We start from the raw sequence: 27,763 nt of genomic DNA, 5'->3' as shown, positions 1-27,763 counted from the left end.
GCAATGTTGAGACTGGTCAGTATTACCACCCTTCTCTCCTTTGCTATAACTCTTAAGCATACCTTGCAATGCTCGGTCGTGTTGTTTGGTGGACGAATGATGAAAAATGAAAAAAAAATTCTATTTTTAATAGCTATTTAATGATATAAACGATAGAATTAAGTAGTGTAAATTAAAAAATATATTTTAAAAAGGTAAGATGATATAAAAACTTTTGATAAATAAAATATCATTTAATAGTTTAGAAAATATGCGTGCAAAAACTAAGAAATATCTATAGAGAAAAACACAGCCAAACCATACATCAAGGGAATTTTTTTTGTGTTGCCCTATAGTGAAAAATGGCATATAAAATATTCATAGCCAGTGAGATGCCACCGTATTTTGTTGCCATTTTTAAAAGAAAAATTACGGAAATGTAACAGTATAGACGTATTTTTTTTTCACAAAGACATATCTGAACCATTTTCATACATTCAAACTACATAATTTATACTAGTCAAAAAGTTAAAAGAAACTAGAACACAATACTACAATATATTACCATCAAGGTTTCTGGAACTATAATTAGCTCATGTCGGGCCAAAGGTTCAAACCAAGGACAGTTTTTGACAGTCAAAATGGAGCGTTTTTTATTTTTTTATTTGTCACGCAATAGTCACGCAATAATCAGTGTAAACTGGCCAAGTAAAAGGCTGATATGACTGTTAGTTCAAGCTGTCTCCTATTCCTCCCCAACAAATCCGGAGGTTACATTCTGATTCTGGGTGGTGTTTGCCACCCACGACCAAATTGTTCTTGTTCACTATAAAATGGTCAAATAAAATGACCAGTTGTAATAGCATACATATGGCCAACGCGTGAATCTAGCCATAAATCCTCGTTTCTGTTTGATAAATGGCAAATCCTCCATCATTCCCACGTCCCTGCCTTGGTAGTGCTCAGAAAAAGGACAACCCTTCTAAGTTCTCAGCTTCAATTCAGAGGATCTGCGACAAGCTTCTATGGTTGCAGACTAGTTTGTGCTACAAGCTCACCTCCTTTGGTAGGCTGATCTCCAAGAAATACAAGCTGCCAGTGCAAAAACCACAAATCAGTATCTACCGCTCCAAAGCACGTGACGGTACACTGCAGCATAAGATTGACTAGCAGAGTTCAATGTCAAGGTAAATAAGTTCATCCAAAGGTCCAGTCTATGCATTTGATATATTTGAATATTGATGATGACAATGATGTTTTTGCAACTGTGATGCTGATGATTTAATCTATTTAGCAGCCTCATCTTTTCACTTCTGCTTATGCTTATAAGCCAAAATTTGAAATTTCAACCTTAAACTTGGAGTTGATTATGAGGTTTTCTTATCATAGTTTATTTTTCAGTCTTTGCTTTTAGATCGCTAAGAACACGTATATAAAAGTTGCATTCACAAAATTATTATCCATTTGCAAATACGTCGTTTCGCTTTTTCCCCCAAAAAGCCAAACAATCACCGCCTAGGTCAGTATGTCAATGCTTATTGATCACAAAACTAGCATGGGCTACTCTCTTTTTGACGGCCTAGCTAATAGCAGCTGCCAACATATTATGTTAATTTACAACAGTACGGGTTTTATCACTACTACATGAATATCCACATGTTTCATATACATTGATCATCCATTCACCACCTGGGAGCATTAAAATCAGTCAAGATACTTATATTCCAGGGTATAAGTACTTCAAAAGGTATAAAAGGCAAGTCTTATACTGAACACAAATCCACATTAATCACAAACGGATGAAAGGGAGCATATTATTTAATTTGAAATATCAACAAACCTTGCAGACATGAAGGCCATGCCAACAAAGACTGCTTTGACAGCTTGCTTTTGACCAGCATAGTCAAATGCCAGAGGTAACATTTCATGCAAAGTAAGGAAGGCCATAACACCACCAACTGCACAAAGGCACATGGGTGGTCAACAAATTGCACAATACTGATACCAGTTTTTCTGTTTATTAAAAGACTTACCTGAACCAAGTAGGCCTTCAAGAACTTCAGGATTTAAGCTTCTTGGAAACAAGTAAGCTGCAGCAGCTATTTCCATCAGCACTCAATGGTATACACCAGAAGGGAAATTACAAAGAAGTGCATATGAAATAGCATACCAACAACAATAACTCCTAGTGGCTCAGCGAAACCAGAGAGAGTTGCAACTTTAAATGCTTGCCATTTGCTTTGACATGGAAAAAAAAAGGAACAAGAAAATTACTGTAGTAGAAGAAAGTGTTACAAAATTACAAGAGAACAACAAAACAACATGCTATCATTGGGAAAAAAACATAAGCAGCATTTGCCTTTTTGCTAAAGCAAAACCATTTCAAATTATTAATGTTCTGTAATCCTGCAAGCGCAACAGGTGAATATAGCAGATAAGAGTGGTCCACCACTATAACTAGTTTTCAAATATTATAAGCTTATCCTTAACAATTCATGACTTCAACTAGTACACACCTCTGTCTATAGAAACAAGTTCTCTAACTTATTTCTGAAGGCTACTATGAACCATATAAATCCATTCAGTTCCCCTTTACATGGGAAATAGGTACCTTTTGGTAGCAAAATAGAGTGGCAGAGCTACAGCAACCCCCTGAGAAGGTGAAAAAAGCCAGGTAATTAGGGCTTCAATAGTTAGTACAAGAAATAGAACCAAGTTTTGTAGAAGTTAAAAAAGTTGTCCAAGATCGCTATCATGCCACAGTCAACAATGATTCAAATACAGTTGCCGTTGAGTTGTTGAGATCTAGCAAATGTCATAAAAGGGTGCAGCTTAAGGGCATATATGCAAACTTAAGAATCATACCGAGATTTTTCTTTTGTCCTTGGCATTGTTTAGTTTGCCATGACATTTGGAATTCATATTGAAATGATATATGAAATCTCAGATATTTTGTGTGAGGCAAAAGTTGGACGGCTTTCCATATTATTGGCTTTATATATCAATACCCCCCCCCCCCCAAAGTCCTACGGGTGTGGCTTAATTGATATATAAAGCCAATAATATGGAAAGTACAACAGAGTCCTCAAATAGAGGGATAAGTACAGTTATAGATGCTATACAATATTAGAAAAGAGATATACTCTAATAGTTTGAATCTTTCTGTCAAGCACACAAGGTAAATCCTAAGTTAAGAATGTTCATTAACCAGAAATGCTGATAGGTTGAATTATGCACCTCTGGTATGTTGTGTAAAGCAATAGCAATAGCCAAGTTCAGTCCCACACGAAGGCCCTGCAGTTTTTCATCACAACATAACACAATCAGGGTAAACTAACAAAAATCAAACATGATATCTATTGGAACACAGAAATGATGTTAAATACAAGTAGAAACTAGTGCAAGCGATATAGTCAAACATGGTAACTATTGGAGCACAAAACTATGATCGAGACCAGAGTAACTTTATTAGACAAAAAGGCATGTTACAGATCTCCTCAACAGACCAATGATACCACTATACTGGAATGATGAATATACAAAATAATACCTTCACGGATCCCAAAAATACTGCCATCCCCTCTGGGAAATTGTGCAAGCTGATTCCTGCAGCTCAGAATAAATAATAAATCAGATGATTATAGTATCTCAAGGAAGCAAAGCCATGCAACTGTATCTCAAGGAAGCAAAGCCATGCAACATAGATCGAGGAACCTTCGTGACATGAAACAGTTCAAATAAGGGCCTGATGTTAGTTCAATATGAATGCATGTCAGATTGTACACAGGTGCTTAGTGATACAGAAGAATTCGTGGTTTCTTACCAACAGCAGTAATGATCCCACTGAATAATACTTGCCGACGATGTTTTTTCATCATATCTTTACCTGACCCATCATCGTCAGTCTGCTTTCCTCAAACCAAACATAGAGAACTAACTTCTGTTCAGCCTTGATATTTGGAAACAGAGTGATATGAATGTGGAAACAACGTTAAGGCTGCTCATTCCAACCTGCTTCTTGCCTGCATCAGTTGTTGGCACAATGGTTGGCTCTGGAATAAACTTGACAACCAAACCAAAGAAAAGAACTCCAGCAAAAAACTGCAGAAGATTATTAGTTAATGATGGTCGCTCCTTGTTGTATGAGATAGATCGGCATCACATCAGCATGGATACTATTATAGGCAAAGCATGACTCACCCAAAGGTTGCCCTTCAAGAAGCCAATAGAATTCAGTGCATTGTGTGCTAAATCTAGAAAGGAAATGCTCAACATAAGTCCAGCAGCAAAGCCCTGTAGTCAGCAACAGCGAGAAATCAATCTACACAGAACCAACAGTAAAACCAAAACTTGCTTAAAAGATAGTGAAGTTGCCCTATGGCTTGAGAGAACAAAGCTTATAACCTGTAGAAGCCCAAGCATCTTAAGATTAGGTGTCGGATTCAAAATCACAAACAGCGCACCTGTCAAATGAAATAAAATGGACCTTAGCCGAAGTTGGCGAAACGGCACAGAGAAGCCTTGCTGGAAAGCCCCCCACAGAGGAAATTTTAGAGGTTCTAAAATACAGTACCCATTACTCGATGTACTGAGATAATTCAAAGTTGTAAATTGTTAACCAAGCATAGGTAAGTACATTGTGGAAACCTAGTGGTTAAACGTATTGCTTGATCACGCAAGGCCAGTTCTTACTACTTAAACGTACTGTCTATAAACGCATAGTACACATAGAGAAATTCACACCCGTGCCGCTAACCTTGTCCAGCCACTTACCCCGTTGCCTTGAAACAACCAAATGTGATGAGTCATTGCGATCCATCAATTTTCATGTTCTGAGATCTAAATATTAAAAATCTGAATGCTTAGCATCCAAAATGGTGTGCTAGGGTCACACGAAGACATGGAATTCTGAACTTTATTTTTCCAACAAACCTGAACTCTGGTTTTCTGTCACCTAATAAACAATACATCTGAAGTTTGCATGAATTTCAGCTACGAAAAGGCCGTAATTCGCCAGCGGCAACTCGAATTCACCGGAACCTAAAAATCCCAACGGATGCGAGATGCTCAGTCGATTCCTTCGAGTAGCAGTAACCCGTCAGTACTCGAACAGCTTAATCCAGCAGCAAATCGCGAAGAGGAAAAACCCACACGGAAACCCTAGAAACCGCGCAGACCAGACCGCGAGAAATTCCCCTCGCAGCCCAACCCAAAAGGCGACTGCGGGCAGCAGGCCAGTAACTAAGCCGAACCGAACCGAACCGAACATGGCGGGGGCGAGGCGAGGCGAGGCCGTACCGACGGAGGTGCTGAGGCCGCCGACGAGCGAGAGGGCCAGCGCCACCACCACCTGCGACTCCATTGGCGCTAGGGCTTGGGGGTGGAAGCTTTGCGCGAGCAGTTGGAGGGGGAGGGGAGAGGGAGAGGGAGAGAGAGAGAGAGAGGGAGGTTCGGTGCGTTTTGCTAATCACCATGCTTATGCTTCGCTAATAGAGAAGGGGAATACATTTTGTCTCTATCTCTCTCTGTTATTCTCTCCTTTTCGTGTTACGTGTTACTTTTAACTTATGCTAAGTTAAGTATATATATTTAAGTTTAATAACTAGATTTATAGAAAATATAACACTATTTTCAACGCAAAATAATTGTAATATCATAATTATATTTAATTATGTATTTAATAGAATTAATTTGATGTTGTAGATGTTAGTATTTTTTATAAACTTAGTTAAACTTAAAAATATTTGACTTATGATAAACCCAGGATGAGTCGTAATATGAAACTGATGGAATATCTTTTTATCATGTTTTGTAGGTTTCAAGTATTTAACATCTTGGATTGTCGATTGGATTGTCGATTCGTCGAGATCAAAATGTATGAGAGCCAATTGGGACGAGGCCAAAAATTTATGTTCAATCTAAGTAGAAAAAAAGTCATGTTTAATGTACGGAACAAAATTTTAGTAGCGTTGACAAGGATGACAGTAACGCCAATATTATCTGTCAGTTTTATAAGTTATTCCCTCCGTTTCGTAATGTAAAATTTTTTTATATTGCCTAAATTCATATGAATGTTAATAAATCTAGACACATATATAAATTATACGTATTCATTAATAAATAAATTTAGACCAAGTTAGAAAATTATAAAACGGAGGTAGAACTAAGATACTCCGTAATACAAAATAGCCACACGAAGTCATGAATCATGTTGCCATCAGGCTACTCCAATGGCAAACCATTAACCCTTCAGCTTATCGTAAAACTTCTTGTATATATTATAAAGTTATTTTTTATCGTTGTATATTTTAGGATTTTTTATTTTAGTAAGAAAAATTATATAAATGTTTTATTTAAATTATTTTTAACAATAGTAAGTGATTGGCAAAACGATCACAGAGCTGATGGTGGTGTATGATGGCCAGCGTTGATTTTTCATACCAGAAAACGATGTCTGTTATGAAGCTTACCGTTTTGATGAACCTTTAACAATTTAAATTCATTTGAAACAAAAAAAAGGCTTAGAAATGAACAAATCAATTGATGCTATATTAAATTGCCATAAGATCACGGTTACAATATATGAACTGAGCACGTACAGCGTCAGAAAACAAATTAAACGATACAATCAGAATTCACAAAAAATAAAGGTAATTAATAAAATTAAACCAAACAATTAAATTATCCAACGAATTAGGAGTATATTAGAATTTTTTAATTAAAAAACAAATAAACCAGCTGCGTCCAAGGCGAGCCTCTCCTCCTCCTCAGTGCAGGCAGTAGGCGAGGAAGGAGAGCACGACGGCGGCGGCGGCGGCGGGTGCGGCCGCGAGGGCGGCGGCGCCGCTGGCGGACCCCGGGCCGGCCGCGCCGGGCGCGGACGCGGGCGACTCGGAGGCCGCGACCGCCGAGGCGGACGCCGCCACGGCGAGCAGCGCGGCGCAGGCGATCTTCTTCATCTCCATCGTGGGCGGCGGCAGCGGCGATGTGCCGGGTCTCTTCAAATGCTGGCAGCGGCGGCGGCGGCGGCGGGGGACGAAGGCGACGCGTTTATTCTGGAGCGGGGGAGTCGACGGTGATCTTCTCGGCCGCTCTCTCTCTCTGCTCGCAGGCGTGGTGGGCGTTGAGCTGCGAGGCGCGCGGGGGGATTTTAATGGCGGCGCGAGTGGCCATGAGCGAAGCTCGGGTGGCCTTTGCCAAGAATGGGGGTGGTGTGATTAGAGGATGTGATTAGTGGCGTTTGCCAGGAGAGAGAGGTGGTGTGATTATTAGTGGAGGTGATTAATCGACTTAGATGCATTCATGTTTTATTTTTCAAAGTTTGCAAGAGCTCTACATAATTAAACATGACTATAATACGATGATGCCTACATAATTAAATAGACTGTGTTTCTACCTAATATCCAAAATACAATAAAATGAGTAACTTTAAATTCATACATGAATCGGTAGTTCTTGATGACATGTAGAATACAGAAATCGACTATTTCTTACATTAAGATTGATGTGTATCTCTTTACTCAAAACGACCATTCCTGTATTTTCCGATCATCCAGCTTACGGCTAGTTTACAGCTGCATTCCTATGCGTTGTAATTTGCATTTCAAAGAGGCCCTAATGTTCCCTTGCGGCACATTAACATCTTTTACTGGTTTTTTGCAGAATTTTGTTCAAATTCTCCAAAAAACTTTGAAATTATTGCATTTCAAAAGGGGATCAAACTCATACCATAAGATCAATCATTTAAGATTTGATTATACACATATGTGCAGGGATCACAAAGATCAGCCCTTTTTCACCAAAAGCAAGCTACAAAAAAAAATTTCAGATTCCAGCCTGAACTTGCACTACGGCAAAAGCAGCTAATCTCATACATGCTCAGCCAAAAAGGATCAGAGTTCCAGACATCCTGAGGATTCAGGAACACAGAATTGCACAAGATCACAGTGAAGATCATTTGCGGTTCTTGGCACGCCTGCTCTCGAGCCTCTGACGAGCTCGCTCAAACTCCTCTTCCGTGGGCTCCGAGCTGCTGCTCCCCCTGGCGTCGCATTTGGACATTATGGACGAGAGCACCGAGTCGAACCGGTCCTTCCTCTGCGCCCTGCGCTGCGAGATCGCTAGGATCAGATCGTTCTCCTCGCTTTTCTTCTTTTTCCTGTGAAGTGGTTTTGAGGCGAAAACAATAGTGAGCAAATGATGGTAGATAACATGTATGGCCTTTTCGGTTTGAAGGATTTTCAAAGGGAAAATGAAGGAATTGAACTGTTTCCTCTGAAAATACTGTAAAATTCCTACGATCGGAAGAAGCCAGTAATCAGAAGGCAAGTTAAGAATGTGAGCTTACTTCACTCTTCTCTCTAATGGGTTTGTGGGAGGCTCTATCTCAGAGATCTTCTTGCCCCATTTCTCATATGCTTTGGTTGATTTCAGCTCACCTACAAAAGCAGGGGAAAGGAAGGGCGTCTAATCAATAGAAGTTTCAGGGGACTGATTGAGTTAGCATGATAAGCTAAGCACTTTGCCAGCGCTTCATGCCACCATTATACAAAGGGAAGAGAGAAAAGGTATCCGATATTATATGATAAAATTAAATGGCAACAGCATATAATCATTTACCTTCAGCAATTGCCTTGTCGATTATATCCTTAAAGCGATGGGAATCAAGCTTTGGATCTGAGCAAATCATTGAACAGAAAAGCCTGCATAGAGAGGCACAAATTAAAATAGAGATTTAGAGATGAAATCCAAGGGCAATTATTTGCCTTTTTCAAGGAAAAAGCAAAACAACATATTTACAAACAAAAAATAAGTTATAAATAATACTTTTATATAATTGTTATTCACGATAAAAGTCATGGCTAAAAAATAAACTACGACAAAAAAACATCAAAATCAACACTCAATCTAAGGTTAAAAATTTAAATGTTGGCTTATAAACATAAGCAGAAGTGAAAAGATGAGGGTGTCAATTATTCACTTGAGATTCATTGTCTTTCATATAAAAATCTAATTAAGATTAAAAACATCGAGTTTGCAAGCCACCTGTTCATTTTGCCCTTAAATTTTGTATATAGATCCTTCAAGTCCTTTTTTTCAGAATCTGACCCTCTGTAAGTAGCTTCAAATTCTTCAATATCGGCCTCAGTAACCTGCAGAAGTGTAGGTGGTCATCACTAATTGTATAGGTGAAAAGACAGCATAAGTTTCTCGTTGATATGGACTAAAAGGTACCTTTTTGTAGACAGCTCTGAAGTACTCTTGAAGATTGTCTGCAGCATCTCCAACCAGTGCCTGCAGGAAAGACAAGACTTCAGAAAATCTACTAGGAGTGAGGTTTGAAATCATAGTATCATACTGCTTGGAATTAAGTTCTCACATCATCATCAGTAATTCCAGTCTCATCATATAATGCCCTTTTCTCCTCATCCCCAAGGATAGATATCACCTTCTGCAGTTGCTGAAATTTCTCCTTGGCTTCCTGACATCACATAACACTCTGATTGAGACAAATGACACTTGATCCACAGGAACAAAAAGTTTACACATGAGATGATGAGATCTAACCTCATCTCCAGGATTCTTATCTGGATGAAGACGTAAGGCCAACTTGTGATAAGCCTTCTTTATTTCCTGTTGTGAAGCGGTCCTCTCAACACCTAAAATCTTCAGAATGAAGGAAGGAAAATGATATTGGATGATTTACTTGGGTTATAAAGAAATACAAAGTGAAGAGTAACAATTGCTTCTGATTATATATGACATCTAGTATACTTTCCTAGCGTTTCACTTCCAAAGAAACAATTATTCTGATTGCAGTCTTACAACTTATGGCTTGTCTGAATTTGTTTGCATTAATTCCACGTACCCTTTCAGCTTTTTGGTGTTTCTTTAAGCTTAGGTTTCACCATTTCAGCAACATTTGTTTAATTTTACGGTTTTGATCACACTCAGCACAATCCAGTAATGTGTGCCGCGGATTACAAGTTTTCAGCACAGATCAAGCCAAAAATACACTCCGATGTCTGAACAACTGAGATATATAAGAATTAAGTGTAAGGTCACTTGCTTAATTGCTTTTAAAAAACAGTGTTTATCTTGAGATGAACTGCCAATCATAAACCTCTTGCACACTCTACCCAGAGATCAGTGTTTTCTAATTGATCAGACAAGCAAACCTTTATACATGGTAGCATATACTACCTCCATTTCATAATAAGATGTTTGACTTTTTTTATTGTAATATTTGATCATTCGTCTTATTCAAAAATTTAGCACAAATATAAAAAATGGCAAGTAATGCTGAAAGTTCTTTTGCTAGTAAAGTAAGTCATAAGCAAAATAAATGATATTTATATAATTTTTTAAATAAAATAAATGGTCAAACATTACAAACAAAAAAGTCAAATATCTTACATAATGGAACAGAGGAAGTAGTTTTAAAGTGGTGAACCAGCTCAGATTGAATTATGCCTGCAGTGTATGTCCATAGCAGACCGAAGCCCTCTCTCATCTCACACTCAGCCACAAAACTGTTTGGCATTTATTCAGGACAGGATTAAAATCACATTAGGCCATCAGCTGGACCTTCATAAATTCCGTGGTGCTACTTAAGAGGCACAGTATATAGCTCGGATGCAAGAATGCCATCAAAGAGCAATTGGCAGTAAGGCATGTGGGTAAGATTGAAAGAAGATGAAGTCACTAGAAAGTCCTTTGGGAGTTACTGTTCAAAACACTACAGGGTCCAAATTTTGAGCTGAAGATAAGCTCAATGCATTCATTAAGCAATCGCATCCTCCACTGTCACTCAGAGTGGCTTCACAGAAGGTCAGTCAAATGCGAGATTTAAGCAACTGCCCACATCTTTCATATCCCAAATGCATTTATGTATTCATCTCCATGCATAAGCACTCACTTCGTACTTCGATTCATCAGTTGCACAAGCCTTACACCTCTAATTATTTTGCATATTCGAAATGAGGTGATATTAATGAGGCTAAACGCGATCAATCCATAAGCACGACTGCATGAGACTCGCCCGAAACCAGAGGAACCTAACGCGCCGCCGCCCAGCGGATGAACTGAAACGAAGTTATCGCATCGAACAACCAGATGCGCTCCCGCTCCCTCACCCGCGATTCCCAAAAATTCCGGTGATCCACCCCACACGATTCGACCCGGAAGCGATGGCCCTAGGGGTTGGGGGTTTACCTCGTAGAGGCTCCTTCCCTCGGCGGCCGCCGGCGCAGGCTCCTCCTCCTCCTCGTCATCGCCGTCGCGGGAAACCCTAGCCCTCCTCTTGCGGCCCATCTGGTGGAATCGGTGGGGGAAAAGGAGGGGGGAAGGCAGCCGCGGCCGCGGGGATCTTTATAGCCGGAGAGGGAGAAGGCGCGGGTGCGCGAAATTTTCCCGCGCTTTTTGGTTCGCGCCGGGATTTGGCGGCGTCTCGTCGAACGAACCACCAGCCATGGAAGACGATTGAAATGGGATGGTATATGATGCCGCTGCAGTAGGGTGCGCCACGTCGGATATACTGTGATTGGTATATCTCCGGTCTTTTTATTTAACGCCTTTGATTTTTTTTAATTGTTTGTCGTATTTAAAAATTTTATATATTTATTAGTTATTAAGAACAAATTGAATTTTACATAAAAGTTTTAAATAAGATAGAGTGATGAAAGATCCAAAGTTAATCTAAAAGTAAAATGTGTTAAATAAAAAGATCCAAAGTTTTTTTAAAAAACGAGGGTGCTAGAAATGCATATATTTTAGAATGAAGGTAGCATGTTCTTCTCAGGTCATCACCAATATTTATTATCTACCTTGTGAATAAGGGTGGAGCCTGCGTCAGTGGGTATTAGTTGTTGTAGCCACGAGTTAAAAGAACAAAAGTAGGTAGTAAGCTAGACCCCACCATCACTAGCTCGAGAGAGAAAAGAAAAGAAATCATTTGCTTATTCCTTATGACTAGGTAGTAAGCATATTACCTGATATTAGTTACTTACTACTCTCACAGTGTATGCAATCTAGTAGTACTATTTTATTCCTTAATACCTACCTTATATCCACATTGTGGATGCCCCTATGCACTGAAATGATACATGCTGATTTATCATGTGCGCTTGGATGCATGTTATGTTTAGTATAATGTGTATTGTTTTAACGAATACAACCTTCTTATGTCTTGTTTAGTTCCAAAATAATTTTATGTTCACTTATCGGATCGAATATTTGGACACATTCATAAAGTATTAAATATAGTAAAAAACTAATTACACAGTTTGAAATGAATTTACGAGACGAACTTTTTAAGCCTAATCAATCTATCATTAACCATAAGTGATACATTAACTCACATATGCTAATGACATATTAATTAGGCTTAAAAGATTATCTTGTGTTTTCCTAATACCCTATATAGTTAGTTTTTTAATTAGTCATTAAAATACTCTTTCGACGTCTGCCAAACATACCCAAAAATTTTAAATTCCGAAGCCCTTAGCATCGGTTAAAAGGAACGGAACAAAGAGCACACAACAGTCAGCATTGAGCATTCACGTCAGAGCAGCCAAACGTTTGTACTTAACGTACCGACTTAACCACGAAGTGACTTGATCCAAACCCTGATAAACTAGGAGGTTGTTTAGATGGGGCTAAACTTTTTAGCCTCATGTCACATCAGATATTTGGATATTAATTTAAAGTATTAAATATATACTAATAAAAAACTAATTTCATAAATGAGAGCTAATCCATGAGACGAATTTTTGAGCCTAATTAATCCATAATTAGCAAATGTTTACTGTAGCATCACATGCGCTAATCATGAATTAATTAGGCTCATTAGATCGTCTTACGAATTAATCCAAGATTATGAATGAGTTTTATTTATAGACTACGTTTACTATTTATAATAAGGGTCCAAACATCCGATGTAACTAGGGGCTAAACTTTAGTCCCTAAAAACAAACACCCCTACATCGAATAATGTTATCCATATATCAACAATACCCAGCATTTGCAGTTGGTTTGACCACATTCTTTTTTGCACAACAATTTTGAATAATGTGCTACGTCTAACACAAATTATTAGTATTTTTTTTAATCCAGAAGACAATAATTTTACACGAAACAATTTAACTCTCTTGGATGACCATGTTACCTTTTCATTTCAAACGAGTCCATATTTTATAGAGAACAAACCGACTAACTTAAGATGCCACATTTTGATTGTTGTATGAACGTGTTCTATTTTCATCCCAAATAGGTTCACATTATGCAGTATAACAAAAGAGAAAAAAAAACAAATTCCATACTAACAACATTATTATAATAAACCGATTAACTTAAGATGCCACATTTCGATTATTGTGTGAACATGTTCTATTTTCATCCCAAACAGGTTCACAATATGCAGTATACCAAAAGAGAAAAAAAACAAATTCCATACTAATAATATTAATATTATTATAATAAATCATTAACAACTAAACACAAGTATCACACCACCAATAAAGAGAAGAAAAGGGACACGCACCTCGCCCATCCATCTTCTTCGCCAGCAAGAAAGAAAAAGCCCCTCCTTTTGAAACCCCACGGCTCGAAGGGACCCAGCCGCAAAAACGCCACCATCCCTGCCATCCCAGCCGTCCAACCGCGATCCCCACCCGGATCGGACGGCTGTGATCACGCCACGTAGCGAGCCGAGGCGCCGGGGGCAGAAGGGTAATTTCCCGTCGGCGTCGGGGCTTTCTTTTTTATCAGTCTCTCTCTCCTCTCTCTCTCTCCCTCCCCCACCTTCCCCTGGAGAGAGACGAGACGCCACCCGCACCGAGCCGAGAGGCGAGAGCTCCTCCTCCTCCTCGCGATTCCAATCCGCGCACGCCACCGCCGCCGCCGCCGCGACCAGGGTTAGGGTTCGCGCTCTGTCTGCCCGTTTGGTTTTCGCCCCCTCGAGTTTGGGGCTGTTCTTGATCTGTGGGTTTCTTTTCTTTTTTTGTTTTCTTTCTGGGGTCGATTCGGTTGCGTGATCGATCCGCGAGCTGTTCGTCCTGGGGGGATCGGTTCCGGTAGGCGCGGGGGATCTGCTGCTGGGTTCGTGGCTTGATTTGGTTTCCGGCGTGGTTTGGTTTGGTGTGGTGGGGTTGGGTTCTTTGGGCTCGAGGGGAAAGCGTCGTGTTTGATTTTTTTTTCTTCTCCTCGTGTATGTGGATACGTGATTTTTGTGGTGGAAATCATTAGATTTGTGGGAGATTCGTGAGGGTTTTTTTGGTTGATTTGTTGCGGAGCTGTGGATAGTTAATCATTTCGGGTCCCTTTCTCGGGGGTAAATGCGACGGGTTAAAACGTGTTACGGCAGATTTACGGTGTTTGAATTTGGTGCCATCGAAATGCAATGAACAGGTGACTTTTGATTGATAAGATGTAGGAAGTTCTCTTCTGAGATGAGATGGTGACTGTGGTTGCGCCTCCTGTAAACTGGGATCTTGTTGTGCAAAGCATAAGCTCGCCGCATTCAGCTGTAAATTATTTACAAAGCGGCAATTACATGACCATTTCGACAAGAAAATTGTGCCCCGAGCTAATGCGACGCTTGTTAATTTATCTGTATGTTAGAATTGTTTCGTACTCTTTTGGGTATTTAGTTTTGCATTGTTTGTTTGATGAACAGATCATAGTTGAGATGGAACACAAGGAGGCTGGCTGCCAGCAGCCCGAGGGACCGATCCTATGCATCAATAACTGCGGCTTCTTTGGCAGCGCGGCCACCATGAACATGTGCTCCAAGTGCCACAAGGAGATGATCATGAAGGAGGAGCAGGCCAAGCTGGCTGCCTCCTCCATCGATAGCATCGTCAATGGTTGTGATGGCGGGAAGGAGCATATTGTCGCTGGCGGCAGTGGTAGCGCAGCAGTGGCAGTTGCTCAGGTTGAGGCGAAGACACTTATTGTGCAGCCTGCCGACGTTGCGGGCACCAGCGAGGAAGTTGCTGCAGCTCCCAAGGTCAAGGAAGGGCCGAACCGGTGCGCTACCTGTAGGAAGAGAGTTGGGCTGACGGGATTCAACTGCCGGTGCGGTAACATGTATTGTGCGTTGCACCGCTACTCCGACAAGCATGAATGCCAGTTTGACTACCGGACTGCAGCGAGGGATGCCATAGCCAAGGCCAATCCAGTGGTGAAGGCAGAGAAGCTCGACAAGATCTAAGGCGGCTAGGGGCGTTGAATGGATTGCAACCTACAAGATTTCAACATCCACTTTTGCTGCTCTATCCTTGCAATTCTTGTTGGCTGCTACATTTCTTAAGTTGTTCAACATTTGTGATGCACACTGCATCATGGCAGCTGCAAGAATTCATCCTCTCAGTCAAGTCAAGTGGTTTGCGTGTTGGGTATGTTGTGTAATCTTTATTCTTGGTGGTTTTCGGTCAGTATTGTGGTGTCGCATTTTAGCTAGCTCTGTGATGTACTATGTCCCATGCTTGCTACATTTCAATCAGTAATAGTTATCAGCAGTGGTCCATCATATTGCCAACATGTTCCTTATCCGATTTTCTTTTTAAGATTATTTATGTATGCACCTATATCTGGTGCACATTCAAATTCATGTATGTTCAAAGAAGTTTGCTGAATTGTGCTTGGTTGGCTGTCTACTCTAAGATTGAACATCGGATCTGAGAGTAAATGGTGACAAGTGACAAGGGAGTTCTCAGGTCATATTGCTCTTATCACCAATTGGTCATTCTTTAATGCTAGTTTTGGATCAGGTCTGAAACATGCAATAGTGAAATGGAGCATGTGAAGCTATTCTTCTTCAGTTTATCTAGGATGTAGTTGATAGTCTGCCTCTAAGGTTCAAACAGCTATTAGCTTGTGATTTGAACAAGCATACACATTGTTGTCATGAAGATATTTTGTATGATTGATTTCATGGTGCAAGGCAGCTGCAGTTCTGATTCAAGGGATCACTTAAACAGATTTTGCCATCTGCTCCCAAATTCTGCCCCGCTAATATTATACAAGTGAAACACGTTGCCCCTTAGGTAGATTGGAGTAAGCATTTTGTTAGTCACTTGATTGGCATGATTGTGCCAAAAAAAAAATCTTTGCAGAGGATGACTTCTTTCCTCCTTGATTTGCGCCATTGTGGTTGGGTTTCTTTAGGCATGATGGGTACATTGATCAACTCCTTTGCCGGGTGTTAAGCAGAAATGCATTAAACAATGCAGGCACAGATGGTGAGCTCTGATCAGTTGAGATTCCTTCATTGTTTATTGAATTGGATAGGATCTTCCGTTTGTCGTCCTCCCTGTCGCTGGAGATGTATTTTATGAGACTAATAACTGTGTTACCTGCTCTGATCTTTTATCTGTTATACTATGCCATTATAGTGTATATCAAGCAATGTCCTGATAAGAACAGATGAGCTTTCCTTTTTCTTTTGTGTTTTCCTGACAAAAGTCAGAACATTGGGGATAAATTTTAGCACCTACTTCATCATATATGATGCAGAAAACAAAATGCTAGAAAGAGAAGCTTCACAACATTGCACTGAAACTCAGTAAAATTATCCTACAATTTGAGAAGAAACAACTCATTCTCCCTCTGGTTGCATGATTCTAAATTACAGTATATGCAAGAAAAAGGACAACCATTATTCTGAATTCTTGATTCTTTCTACTATGGAGTAATATTGCAAGGATCAGGCCCCAAGGTTGAAGTAAACTGTGTAGAATTCGTCTCTCAGGCTGTACAGTGGCTCAAGCAGGAAGTTTCTCTTCACCCCCTTTGCAATGAAGCTGATAGGATGGTACTGCCTCAATGGAGCAGCCTGCACAAAGCTTGCTGCTTGCTCGAATATGCCATTGATGCTTGGAAGAGAATTCTTGCAGCTGACCTGAATCTTTGTTCCTACTGAGTAATCCGCGCCCGTCACCAGGAAGCATCCCGGTTTCGTTCCCAGCTCAAGGGAAACCGAGTTCGGTTTTCCGTCAAGCCCGGGTACAATGTTGAAGAAGGAATCTGAACTCTTTTGCGTAGACAGGGTAAGGTTGTTGGTGATCACCGTTCCTGGAAGGTCAAATGGTTCGATCTGCAGAGAGGTTCCCTTCAAGGTTGCAGTGTGGGTGTCATGTTGCCCTGCTGAGTCCTGAGAGTATACTCTGAATGTTGCATGGATGGCGGTATCAGTGCCATCAACCGTTGGCCGTTCTTGCATTGTGAGAGTGCCATTTGCGCTCGAGAGAATGCACGTCTTCCTGCTAGATTCTTGGGTGAAGGTCACCAGTTGTGAGCTATATGATGAAGGGACTGCAGCTATCCAGTCTGAAATTGCACTGGTATGGCCGGCCTTTGCGGACCAATCACCAGTGGTTAGGCCAGCAAGAACAAATGGCCCAAATAGGATTGCTTGAAGAGATGCATATTCTGGCCGATCATCTAAAGGCACAGGTAGAAGTTAACATTGAGATGAATACGGACTTGAATAAATCACAATAGTTGGTGTACGTCACACCATCACTGTTTGATATTCATTAGCTTATGATTCTTTTTTATATTAATTGATAATTATCGGTTGAAATGGCACACTGTTGCACATGAACTAAGCAAAACAAATTGATGAATATTTGACAATAGAAGAAAATTCCTAAAAGTTGAGTTTTGACCTTTTATTGCTTCAGTCCTTAGTGTAATAGGGAATTGTAGCGATAAGTGATCATCTGAATTCCACTGTTTGGTGATTGAGAGGAAAGAACCTGACCACAAAACAATAATATAAAAATTTGTCTTAAGACATGGTCAAGGATGATTGAAATGGTCAGATTTTTTTGTTCATGCACTCAAATGATTGTACCTGGAGATACTGATCCTAAATCTTTGTCATTTAGAGTTGCTTTTGCACCATTGGCAGATATCCATGATGGTATTCTCACATTCAATGTGGCAGACTGACTGTTTGCCTGCGTAAGCAGAATGAAGGAAGCTAACTGCTAGTTCTTTCATCTGATTTTCATCTAAAATACATGAAAATAAATTACCTTTGCAGAAGTGGAGAGTGAAACTTGAAGATACATGTCCAAAGAGCTGAGGGCTTTTAGTTGTTGATTAACAGTAAGCCCAGCAGCTTTCCAGTTAAAAGTACTCGGTATGTACTGAATGATGTTTAGCACTGGTGTATCACCTTTCTCCTCAAAGTAAATGGAATCACCGAGTTTTGAAAAGGATTCTATGCCTGTAAATGAAATAGAAGATCCATAGAGAAATAGGCCACCTGATAAATAGTCTTTCAGTTGAAACTTGCATAAATTTTGATGAAAACACAAGCAAGTTACTGCATGATTTTCACATAAAAGGAGCAGTGTCAAATAAATAGAACCCAGCAGCCTTTTGTATTACCTGTCCCATAACAGCACCAGAAGGAGTCATACTTTGTTCCCCAACCATGATAGGTAACTGCTTTAGATCGTCCAGGGGCCTGTGGTAGCATGTAAATCATCACACCGGGATCAGTTCCTCTTTGGATGCTTAAAACACCATTTATCAGTGCCCTTTCATAATAGTCTGCATATGCTATTTCCTTTGTCCATCTGAATAGGTTGCGAGAAACCTGCAAACAATGATACAAATTGCATTTAGCGCGCGCGCGCACACACACACTAGAGAGAGAGAGAGAGAGAGAGAGAGAGAGAGAGAGAGAGCAAGAGTAAATGCTCAGGAGAGTGGTTTGATATTATGAACCTTGAGCATGTTGTAGGTAGTGCAAGATTCCTCATTCTCAGTACTCAGAACATCAGCTAAACGTTTTGGGTTGGTCCTGAGTAATTCATAGAAGAAGAAAGTTATATCAAAGATAAATCTATTTACTATGAAAGTAGGCATCTACAAAAGGATTACCAAAATTCACCGGCAGACGTGCCCCCGGTAGCATAGCTATGAGAAGAATTGATGGTATCCATGAAAAATGTTGCAATTTGCTGTTTCAGGAGAATTATGGCTACAATAAGCTTTTCTCAAGTGATGCCAGAGAATAGAATGAGAAAACAACAAAAGCAGATGGTATAACTCCAGTAAAATACTGGCACATGGCTTTGGCATACAGCTGGAATAAAATAGGAACTGCAGATCTTAAATGGGTAATGAATTTTATAACACAAAAAATACCGAATAACCAATTAACCATAGTTTACCTAGATAGATTAGGATTAGCAGGAAATATAATATTTTCTCTATATTAGGGCTGTCACACTTCCAGGCCCATATTTGGAAATCTACCAATATCAGCAAGAAACATGAATACACTGGAAGCAGAATAAAGCTATCCATATCCCTATTCCTTTGAATTGTGGCTAATATGATGATCTAAACTAACAGCATAATACACTTATACCCATAAAATTCATCTTCATCTATGTATGTGGAGTGCTTAAGTTCTCCAGGTTTGGTGTTCCTTTACCTTGTATAGAATATCACCAGTAACTTCATATCTCATCTGTGCACCAATAATAACTGGAATATGTGTATTTGAATGGAAGCCTGAAATACTGTCAGCCTGAAATTGAAGCATTCTCAAAATTATCATTCAAAAGACATTCCTGCAACAAGAGTCAGATCAAAAGTGCCAAACTTCATTTTAGCCTTTAGTAGTGCAAATGGTGTTGAAATAATTTAGGTCCATTTAGTGTGCAAACATGTAGTTAACATTGGCTGTGAAACTGCCCAGTGCCAACTGAACAAAACTGGTCATCATTTTCTTTTTTTTTTTGCAGCTAGAAATTATGTAAAATGGAGACACTGCTAGAGGTAGACACAATAAGATAGAAGTTGAATGTAAATTCAATTCAGCCATTCACTATGCATTGAACATGTTCATAGATGGTAAAAGCTAGAAAAACAAATCAGCAGACCTGAACTGCAAGCAACCCAAGAAAGCATGGCTTATCAAAAAGATGGGCCAGCGTAAGATGCTTCTGATCATTCTGCACGCGCAAGAAAACTAGAAAAGTTAGCAGCTCCATGAAGAAAAGGGAAAACAATAGATGATTCTAAAGCTAATTACAGATAAAGAGCAATAGCATCTCGAGAAATTGTATTAATTGGGGGGCAGCACTCCTATGTTGCAACACATCAGCAAATCACCGTTATCGTGTAGAGCTGATAGAGCACATCATTCATCCCACCAGTCTCCTCATTGAGTGAATTCCAGTGCCTCTCAATGCTGTATTTCTGTATGACATTCTTCACGCGGTCACTGAAGTAATTAGCCATCCCCACCACCATATCAAGGGCCTTAGAGTTCCCAGCCACTGTATACTGATCAAGAAGACCTTGCATAATCTGCAAACCAAAAATCACACTCACACCAAGACAAATGATCTACTATAGTGATCAAGCAATACTAGGCACTGAATCCCCATATACCTTGTGAATTGTATAGTAAGGAGCCCAAACAGCCTTGATGGCCTCGACCCTGTCGAAGAACTCCGAGGGGAAGGCCGACAAGTACCCTATGCCCATCTTCTTCTGGCAATCATAGAGCGCGTCGACGACCGATGACATCTTAGCCTGGAGAGTATCATTGTGTGTGCTTGCCCACATCTTGGCAGTAGCACTCAGGTAGTGCCCTGCAAAGAACAGCAGCAAGCCACTGCAATTCAGTCCAATTGTGCAATTTCGCTGTGCAGGTGATCCAAAACAGGCCAGGAGAGTGAACCGGCGCACCGACGAAGTGTCCCCGGAGCTCCACGTTGGGGCCCTCCCACCCGCCGTAGGGCGTCCCGGACGCCGGCAGGCCGGCCTGCGTGCGGAAGCTCCAGACGAGGCGGTCGACGTCGAGGAGGAGCAGGTACTCCAGGTTGGTCTGCTGGGCCTGCCAGTACACCGTGCCCGGCTGCAGCCGCACGTCGTGCAGCGACGCCTCCGACAGGAACGCCCCGCCGGCGCCGGAGCCGGAGCCCCGGAGTTTGCGGTAGAGCATGAGCCAGTCGAACGCCTCGCGCCGTCCGCCGCCGAGGAGCCTCCGCGGCATGAGAGACATCCACGTGGACTCGTCGGTAGGGGTGAGGTGCCGGTCGTCGTGGTCGCCGCCGTGGCCATGGCCGTGACCGTGGGGGAGGAGATCGAGCATCCGCACAGCCTCTCCCCCTTCCGGCCGCAGCTGCGCCGCGGCGCGCTCCGTGTGCGACGCCGTCAGCCCCGGGAGCGCGTTCGTGCAGTCCTTCGCCGCGACGCCATGGACGGCGGCGACCAAGAACACCGCCACGACCCCAATCGCCGCCGCCGCCGCGCCCCGCGCCATCAATCAGCCCTCGCCCTCCCTCCAAGAACCACTTCCCCCCACTCACTCTCTCCCTCCCCACCACTGAGCTACCTTCGCATCAATGGAATCCCACCCCACACCATTTATGTCCCGATCGATCGCCACCGCGAGGCGAAGCCGCGCCAAGAAACGGCGCCAACGCAACGATTGGCGACTTCACCTCGGCCCGAGGATTGCACGGAAAGCAAGCCGCAACAAGTGAATCCCTCCTCCACACAGATCACTCACTCTAACCGAGTCGCTGGGCCAGTGAAACTGTGAAAGAAGAGTAAAAAATCGCGCCTTTTCGCCGCCGCGCGTGGCGAGTTCGTGGATGGATAAGCGGAGCGAAATGGGGGCAGAGAAACACGCATCGGGGTGGGAGCAGGGTGGAGGATCGATGAGAGCGACGGTTAGTAGGATTCCTTGCACCCGAAGAGCAGCAACGAGCGACATGAAAGCCACCATGGATCTACCGCATCCGTTCCCGGTGACACCGCCGCCGCTTGCTTGCACGCCGGAGCTACCGCTCGTCGGATTACGACGCCGGGGAATCGGCATCTTCGTGTCAGTCTCGAGGAGGCGACCAGGAGCACTGAGACCAGAAGAGAGGTACAGAGATAAAATATGTCTATGACATGTGAGACTATATGTTAATATTTTATAGATAACTGTGGTATGAATTAACTATTAAATTGACTATAGATGAATTAGAGCTAGTAGTTGGCTATATCTCTGAGTAGCACTGCGCCTCGTCAGCACACTGATCCGATTTTAGCTTTGTGACACGGGAGGGTTCCCATAAATCAGTTATACTAGCAGTAACATTTTATTGAAGCCACGGCCCATCGCTAATAAATCTAGACACGTATAAACCATATACATTGACATATGAATAAATATAGTCAAATTTATAAAGTTTTATAATGCGATGAATTAGGGGAGGGGGTGTTTGGATTGAGAAAATTTTTGGGTGAAGTGTCACGTCAAATGTTTGACCGAATGTCGGAAGAGGTTTTTGGACACGAATGAAAAAAATGAATTTCACGGCTAGACTGAAAACAGTCGAATCTTTTGAGCTTAATTAATCCGTCATTAGCATATGTTGGTTACTGTAGCACTTATGGCTAATCATAGACTAATTAGACTCAAAAGATTCGTCTCAACATTTATTCCGTAACTGTGCAATTAGTTTTTTTGGTTCATCTATATTTAATGCTTTATTTAGGTGTCAAAAATTCGATACGATGTTTTTGAAAAAAAAAATTGGACTACACAAGGCCTTATATATTAAGTGGTGTATTATTAATTTTCTCGCTAGCAAAGTAGCAATGTCCCGAGCTGAGCCGTTGAGGTATATCGACAATGAGATCTGAGTAGTTTGTCGTATATAATGCTTAACCTATTTTTCAACCCATGAAAATGCCTTCGTAAACCTACTTCTTTCTAAACACATGTTTTTATAAGAATTTCGTAGAAATTAAATTGATTAATGTGAAAAATCTGTAAAAAATTGATTCAATTTATTTGAATGACAGCCGGAGATCAAGTATACCACACGTGACCATACATGTAGTATAATATATAGAAAGCTAGAACACTACGTATGTAGTAAGTTACATGCCATTAATGTAACTAGGTCAAATGAACCTTAGTGTACTAGGTTGGTTGTCAAACAAGTGGTTCTTCCTACGGATTGATCGTCGAGTATTCAAGTAGTTGATTTTTCAATTGAGATGATGTTTGGATCCATGTATTTGTTCACGCTACAACGCTAACACTCTTTGTGTATTTAGTACTAAAATGATCTTACCACAATAACATCGGTAAGTAGTCATCGGTATGATCAACATGACGAGTATGAACCCTTGAACAATGCAACTCACCATCCTCACTTTGTTTTACAAAAGTTATAGTTTCCATGAGATTTGGCACCATGAATTTAATCCTAAACACGATTCACCACTATTACGTGCGTTTGTGACAAACTGAATAAATAGATATTATCGCAGTAAAGAATAACTAGAAAAGCAGGCAAACAAACTTTTTAGCGATTAATTTCTTCTTCACGTGTTACTACAACGTTGTGCTCATGCTCCGGAGTCCGGACTAAAAACCAAATCGATTAGCTGACAACATCCTAGATGTTACTTGTTCGACGTCATTGACTTTTTTATATACGTTTGACTATTCATTTTATTTATTTTTTATAAAATATACTCCCTCCATATTTTTTTATATGACGCCGTTGACTTTTAGGTCTGCGTTTAACCTTTCGTCTTATTAAAAAATATATAATTATTAATTATTTTGTTATAATATGATTTATTATTATAGGAACTTTAGGTATGCTTTATAATTTCGTATATTTAGATATAAATTTTGAATAAGACGAACGGTTAAACGCAGATTCAAAAGTCAACGGTGTCATATAAAAAAATATGGAGAGAGTATAAAGCTATATATATGCATAAAAGTATACTTAACAGTAAATAAAATAATATAAAAATAATTAGTAATTATGTAAATTTTTTAAATAAGACGAATGATCGAACGTGCGTTAAAAAGTTAAGTACGGAGGTGTAATTTTTTCATCCCAGCAGAGACCAAAAAAAAACGATTTTGCAGCCGGGCCCAAAACCAGCCCAGCCCAGCCAGCCCAAACCAACCCCTCTCCTGGGCCGCAGCCGGCCCCACCTTATCCACTGCAGCCAGCGCGCTATAGCTCACTGACTAGCGGGCCCCACCTGCCGCTCTGAGCAACCGCAGCCGCAAGCGGATCCCGATCCGGATTCGGAAAACCGTTAGCCCGTATGCCCGCCTGCCTCTCCTCCCCCAACCCGCCGCAGCTAAAAGCTTCGCTCGCTCTGCCATGGCGGAACCCCCAATCGCCAGAGCCGACCCGCCCTCCCGCCCGACCCCCACCGCCGCCGGCTCCCGCGGCCGCTGATCGCTCGCGACGGCGCGGATCGATCGAGGGGACTCTCGGCGCCCCCCCTCCCCCCCCCCGGCACGCGGATCTCTCCGCCCGCCCGGTCCTCTGTCCGGCGGCGCGCCTGTCCGTGGATTCTTGGTCCGGCGAAGAAGGAAGGGTTTCCTCTTTCGCCTTCCCGGTTCCTGCCGCCGGCGTCTCGTCGCGGCCGCCGGTTCGGCAGGCAGGTGTGTTGCTGGTGGAACCGTCGCTGTGTGCTCAAGCGATTCGTGTTTGCTCGCCTTGGTTGGATCGTGATGCGCAAATTTGCCCCCGGTGGAACTGAAATCGATGGCTTATCTTGCCTGCTCCGCACCTGCATTGCGCAGTGAGGCGCAGCTGTTGATGAGCTTAATCGGTTTTTTCCCCCCGTATCTGCCCTGGCTAGGTTCTTCTTAGCCAGCCAGCAAAGCTGCTGCTTTTAGCTGTGTCCTGGATCTGTAGGCTCACCCCACGGTGTATCCGCCTGATGAAAATGAGATGCATTGTTCTGGGGAGTGTTCGCTATCTGCTCATAAGGCACACAGTGGCACAAACTAGTGTTGAGTTATCATCTCCTGCAATTCTTAGTTTGCAGTCATGTTCTGGTCTTTTTGTTAAATTTTACAATTTTATAATTGGTTATAAATCGTGGAATTCTGAGTTGTACAGTCATGTTCCCAGCATCAATTTGCGCAATACATTTATCATTTTGTTGGCTAAATTAGCTTAATTCAACTTGTGCATTCTGATCAGTATTTCCAAGATGTTCCTTTACAGTTTTAACTGCCCTTGACCCTCGGTATGTTGACTTGCTAATTAAACTTTGTGCTGTAGGCATCTCTCTGTGTCCACCACTGTAATTTATAACGAAGTCTGCAAAATCAACATTATTCGAGCATTTATTGAAATATGGTATCAGTCAATCTTGGTCTAGTACATTATGTACTAGACCACATATATGGTACTGTTCTACATCGCACTAAATTAGGAACACCATTTTTCTCAAAAGGATGGGGAGGTACCAAGCTTGATTTGTTAGAGAGGATAGTGAAACAGCTATTCCCTGAGGCACATTGTCAGAACTGGCCACCAGCTGCCGTGCAACCCATATGGAAAACAATTTGGGAGACAAAGAGCTCTTGTCTGCGAGAAGGTGTTTTCAGGACTACATGCGATCCGCAACTAATTGATGCATTGCCTCCTGAGAGTCACAATGCAAGAGTCGCTTTTCTTACACCCAAGTCGGTTTCTCCTGAGAAGATGGCTTGTGTGATTCATCTGGCAGGTAGAACAGCTTAATCTTACTTAATTTAGTTCTAACTTTGAGGTACCGTGTAACTTACATTATTTTCTGTAAGAGGTCATAGTCTCAAAACTTTAGGTATTGATGTCTGTACGCTAGCTAAATTCTGTTTATCTCAGCCCACCAGACAGAAACAAAAATTGACTAGATGTTTCAACCTTCCTTATTGAGTGCTGTGCTTTCTGGCTCTAAATCTTATATTTCATATGGTGCTGTGTTCTTAACTGATGAGCTGCAAAAGACTTTGTCCTCCTGTTGAAATTTGACCCAGGACTCTAATCCAATGAATCAAGTTAACTTTTATCTAATATTATAGGCACTGGTGATCACTCATTTGAGAGAAGACTTCGGCTTGGTGGGCCTCTTTTGAAGGACAACATTGCAACTATGGTTCTTGAGAGGTGAGGCTTTTATAGACTGGTTCTCTTCTGCCTTCTTTGAATTTTCCCTAACCTACAAAACCTGATTTCTCAAACAAATTGCAGCCCTTATTATGGACAACGACGACCAAGCATGCAGCACGGTTCAAAGCTTCAGTGTGTGAGTGACTTGCTACTCTTAGGAAAAGCCACTATTGATGAAGCCCGCAGCCTTCTGTATTGGTTGCAGAATGAGGCTGGTTATGGAAAGATGGGCATATGTGGGCTCAGTATGGGTATGTAATTTTAAAATTTTTGTCTGTTATTGAATAATTTAAGTCTTAAACAACCTGCAACATCTTATTTATCAAACTCATCCAGCATTCTCATGGAAACTTTGTTTCAAGGTTCCTATTTGTGTATTGATGTAATAATTATTCCATAATATTGGTAATTTGGATGACTTTTCTTGAGGAAATATATTTTATATTTACCTCAAGTATTTTGGCCCCTTTTTCTTTATTTCTTTCTTTTGAGGAAGTGCTCCTTCTTCCATTCATTTGAATGGATTTTTGATGCAAAAAAATGGTACATGATAGATAATGAGGTTAAACCTGGCATGATTATTTGGAAAGACTTTATCTAAGTATTCATTAGTATCTACATGTAAAATGTGTTGTTATTTCTTACAAGCATCTCTTGCTAATTACACAGGTGGTGTACATGCTGCAATGGTTGGATCCTTGCATCCTACACCAATTGCAACGCTGCCATTTCTTGCTCCACATTCTGCTGTGGTACCTTTCTGTGACGGACTCTTCAGTTATGCCACAGCTTGGGATGTATTGAGGGAAGATGCAGCATCGTTAACTCAAGACGTAACTTCTTTGACGGAAGATGCGACACAGAAATTACCGATCACTATTGAGCAAGTAAAAGAGAGGTTACGATCAGTGCTGTCTCTGACTGACGTCACTCGATTTCCAGTGCCAAAGAACCCACAGGCTGTCATTTTTGTTGGTGCAACGGTTAGTGTCAATGCCTTCTATCATCGTTTCCAGACATGATTTACCTTGCCCGGGTCTTATGATTTTCCAAACTAGTGCATAAATTTCTTGACAGAGCAACTCACTGCCTACCTTCTAGTACTAGTTCACTCTGTTTCCTACTATTCCTCATATCTCATTCTGAATTAATTGAAAATTGATTTATTGTGTCATTTGCAGTAACACATCACTTTAGCTTCTCAATTCCAATGATTACCATGCCTATCTGTTTGTAGTGTTGTTCATCTTCTTAATTCTGTAATTTCAGAAATCGTTACTTTTGTTGGTATCTTATAATGTTTAATGGATCTTGGTTCCTACTCTAAAGCAATGCTACTCTTTATCTTCAGGATGATGGTTACATTCCCAAACATTCGATAATGCAGCTTCAGAAGGCATGGCCAGGTTCAGAGGTCCGGTGGGTAACCGGTGGGCACGTATCGTCGTTTCTCCTCCACAACGACGCATTTCGCAAAGCCATTGCTGATGCTCTTGATAGACTATAGCAGCGAAGGAAATTCATCTTTGTGATTACATTTTCTTGCTGTGCTTCTTGTGAACTCAGGGGCATGGCACAGGAAAAGACACATTTTTTTTTTTTTTTGTAAAAATGGGAGAGCCCAGAGACACCACATTCTTCTGCCTGTAAGGCTGTATTAAACTGTGTTTTGCCCAAGATTGGGAAGATGAGTACTCATGTATAACATTGCATTTGCTACCTGTTAACTCACCATTATCATCTGTCCCAAATTTCACCTACTAACCTTGCAACTGAAGCCATGCCTCGTGTGTTGTTGTGACAAGAAAACAAGAAGATGACAGTGT

At 41.3% G+C, this 27,763-nt stretch overlaps 4 protein-coding genes across 4 annotated transcripts; 2 read left to right on the top strand and 2 right to left on the bottom strand.

Moving 5' to 3' along the window:
* Window positions 1-701: 701 nt before the first annotated feature.
* LOC102703002 (zinc transporter ZIP12) lies at window positions 702-11,457 on the bottom strand. The gene is made up of 20 exons (XM_040520357.1): window positions 11,194-11,457; window positions 9,547-9,645; window positions 9,359-9,460; window positions 9,214-9,273; window positions 9,025-9,131; window positions 8,599-8,681; window positions 8,327-8,417; window positions 7,941-8,137; window positions 5,278-5,442; window positions 4,384-4,442; window positions 4,180-4,272; window positions 3,991-4,080; window positions 3,803-3,884; window positions 3,530-3,585; window positions 3,217-3,273; window positions 2,591-2,631; window positions 2,150-2,217; window positions 2,013-2,069; window positions 1,820-1,937; window positions 702-1,071 (listed from the first exon to the last, which is right to left on the bottom strand). The coding sequence occupies exons 1-20, from the start codon at window positions 11,290-11,292 to the stop codon at window positions 1,026-1,028; spliced, it is 1,770 nt and encodes a 589-aa protein (XP_040376291.1). The 5' UTR covers window positions 11,293-11,457; the 3' UTR covers window positions 702-1,025.
* Window positions 11,458-13,767: 2,310 nt separating this feature from the next.
* Window positions 13,768-15,604, top strand: LOC102702440 (zinc finger A20 and AN1 domain-containing stress-associated protein 4). The gene is made up of 2 exons (XM_006646956.2): window positions 13,768-13,892; window positions 14,654-15,604. The coding sequence occupies exon 2, from the start codon at window positions 14,666-14,668 to the stop codon at window positions 15,188-15,190; it is 525 nt and encodes a 174-aa protein (XP_006647019.2). The 5' UTR covers window positions 13,768-13,892; window positions 14,654-14,665; the 3' UTR covers window positions 15,191-15,604.
* A 903-nt stretch (window positions 15,605-16,507) lies between these two features.
* Window positions 16,508-21,854, bottom strand: LOC102717774. The gene is made up of 12 exons (XM_006648355.3): window positions 20,701-21,854; window positions 20,401-20,603; window positions 20,119-20,316; window positions 19,887-19,958; window positions 19,436-19,531; window positions 18,877-18,956; window positions 18,721-18,796; window positions 18,379-18,589; window positions 18,021-18,214; window positions 17,837-17,942; window positions 17,649-17,738; window positions 16,508-17,421 (listed from the first exon to the last, which is right to left on the bottom strand). The coding sequence occupies exons 1-12, from the start codon at window positions 21,275-21,277 to the stop codon at window positions 16,685-16,687; spliced, it is 2,640 nt and encodes an 879-aa protein (XP_006648418.1). The 5' UTR covers window positions 21,278-21,854; the 3' UTR covers window positions 16,508-16,684.
* Window positions 21,855-24,333: 2,479 nt separating this feature from the next.
* On the top strand, window positions 24,334-27,738 carry LOC102702160 (protein ABHD18). The gene is made up of 6 exons (XM_006646955.3): window positions 24,334-24,436; window positions 25,065-25,515; window positions 25,850-25,934; window positions 26,019-26,188; window positions 26,607-26,920; window positions 27,289-27,738. The coding sequence occupies exons 2-6, from the start codon at window positions 25,140-25,142 to the stop codon at window positions 27,442-27,444; spliced, it is 1,101 nt and encodes a 366-aa protein (XP_006647018.1). The 5' UTR covers window positions 24,334-24,436; window positions 25,065-25,139; the 3' UTR covers window positions 27,445-27,738.
* Window positions 27,739-27,763: the final 25 nt, after the last annotated feature.

This window comes from Oryza brachyantha, chromosome 2 (genome assembly GCF_000231095.2).
Source record: "Oryza brachyantha chromosome 2, ObraRS2, whole genome shotgun sequence".
NCBI classification, from domain to species: domain Eukaryota; kingdom Viridiplantae; phylum Streptophyta; class Magnoliopsida; order Poales; family Poaceae; genus Oryza; species Oryza brachyantha.
This window is presented reverse-complemented; position numbering and strand designations above follow the sequence as displayed.

What these genes read in the sequence shown, in the direction of transcription:
- LOC102702440 (XM_006646956.2), top strand. Translation starts at nt 14,666, where the DNA reads ATGGAACACAAGGAGGCTGGCTGCCAGCAGCCCGAGGGACCGATCCTA.
- LOC102703002 (XM_040520357.1), bottom strand. Translation starts at nt 11,292, where the DNA reads ATGGGCCGCAAGAGGAGGGCTAGGGTTTCCCGCGACGGCGATGACGAG. An exon ending in TATTTTTGGGATCCGTGAAG is followed by an intron (nt 3,274 to 3,529) that starts GTATTATTTTGT and finishes GAAAAACTGCAG; the next exon opens with GGCCTTCGTGTGGGACTGAA. An exon ending in CTTTACACAACATACCAGAG is followed by an intron (nt 2,632 to 3,216) that starts GTGCATAATTCA and finishes TCACCTTCTCAG; the next exon opens with GGGGTTGCTGTAGCTCTGCC.
- LOC102717774 (XM_006648355.3), bottom strand. Translation starts at nt 21,277, where the DNA reads ATGGCGCGGGGCGCGGCGGCGGCGGCGATTGGGGTCGTGGCGGTGTTC. An exon ending in CTTACTATACAATTCACAAG is followed by an intron (nt 20,317 to 20,400) that starts GTATATGGGGAT and finishes TTTGGTTTGCAG; the next exon opens with ATTATGCAAGGTCTTCTTGA. An exon ending in TTTAGGATCAGTATCTCCAG is followed by an intron (nt 17,739 to 17,836) that starts GTACAATCATTT and finishes TTTTGTGGTCAG; the next exon opens with GTTCTTTCCTCTCAATCACC.
- LOC102702160 (XM_006646955.3), top strand. Translation starts at nt 25,140, where the DNA reads ATGGTATCAGTCAATCTTGGTCTAGTACATTATGTACTAGACCACATA. An exon ending in CATATGTGGGCTCAGTATGG is followed by an intron (nt 26,189 to 26,606) that starts GTATGTAATTTT and finishes CTAATTACACAG; the next exon opens with GTGGTGTACATGCTGCAATG. An exon ending in TCATTTTTGTTGGTGCAACG is followed by an intron (nt 26,921 to 27,288) that starts GTTAGTGTCAAT and finishes CTTTATCTTCAG; the next exon opens with GATGATGGTTACATTCCCAA.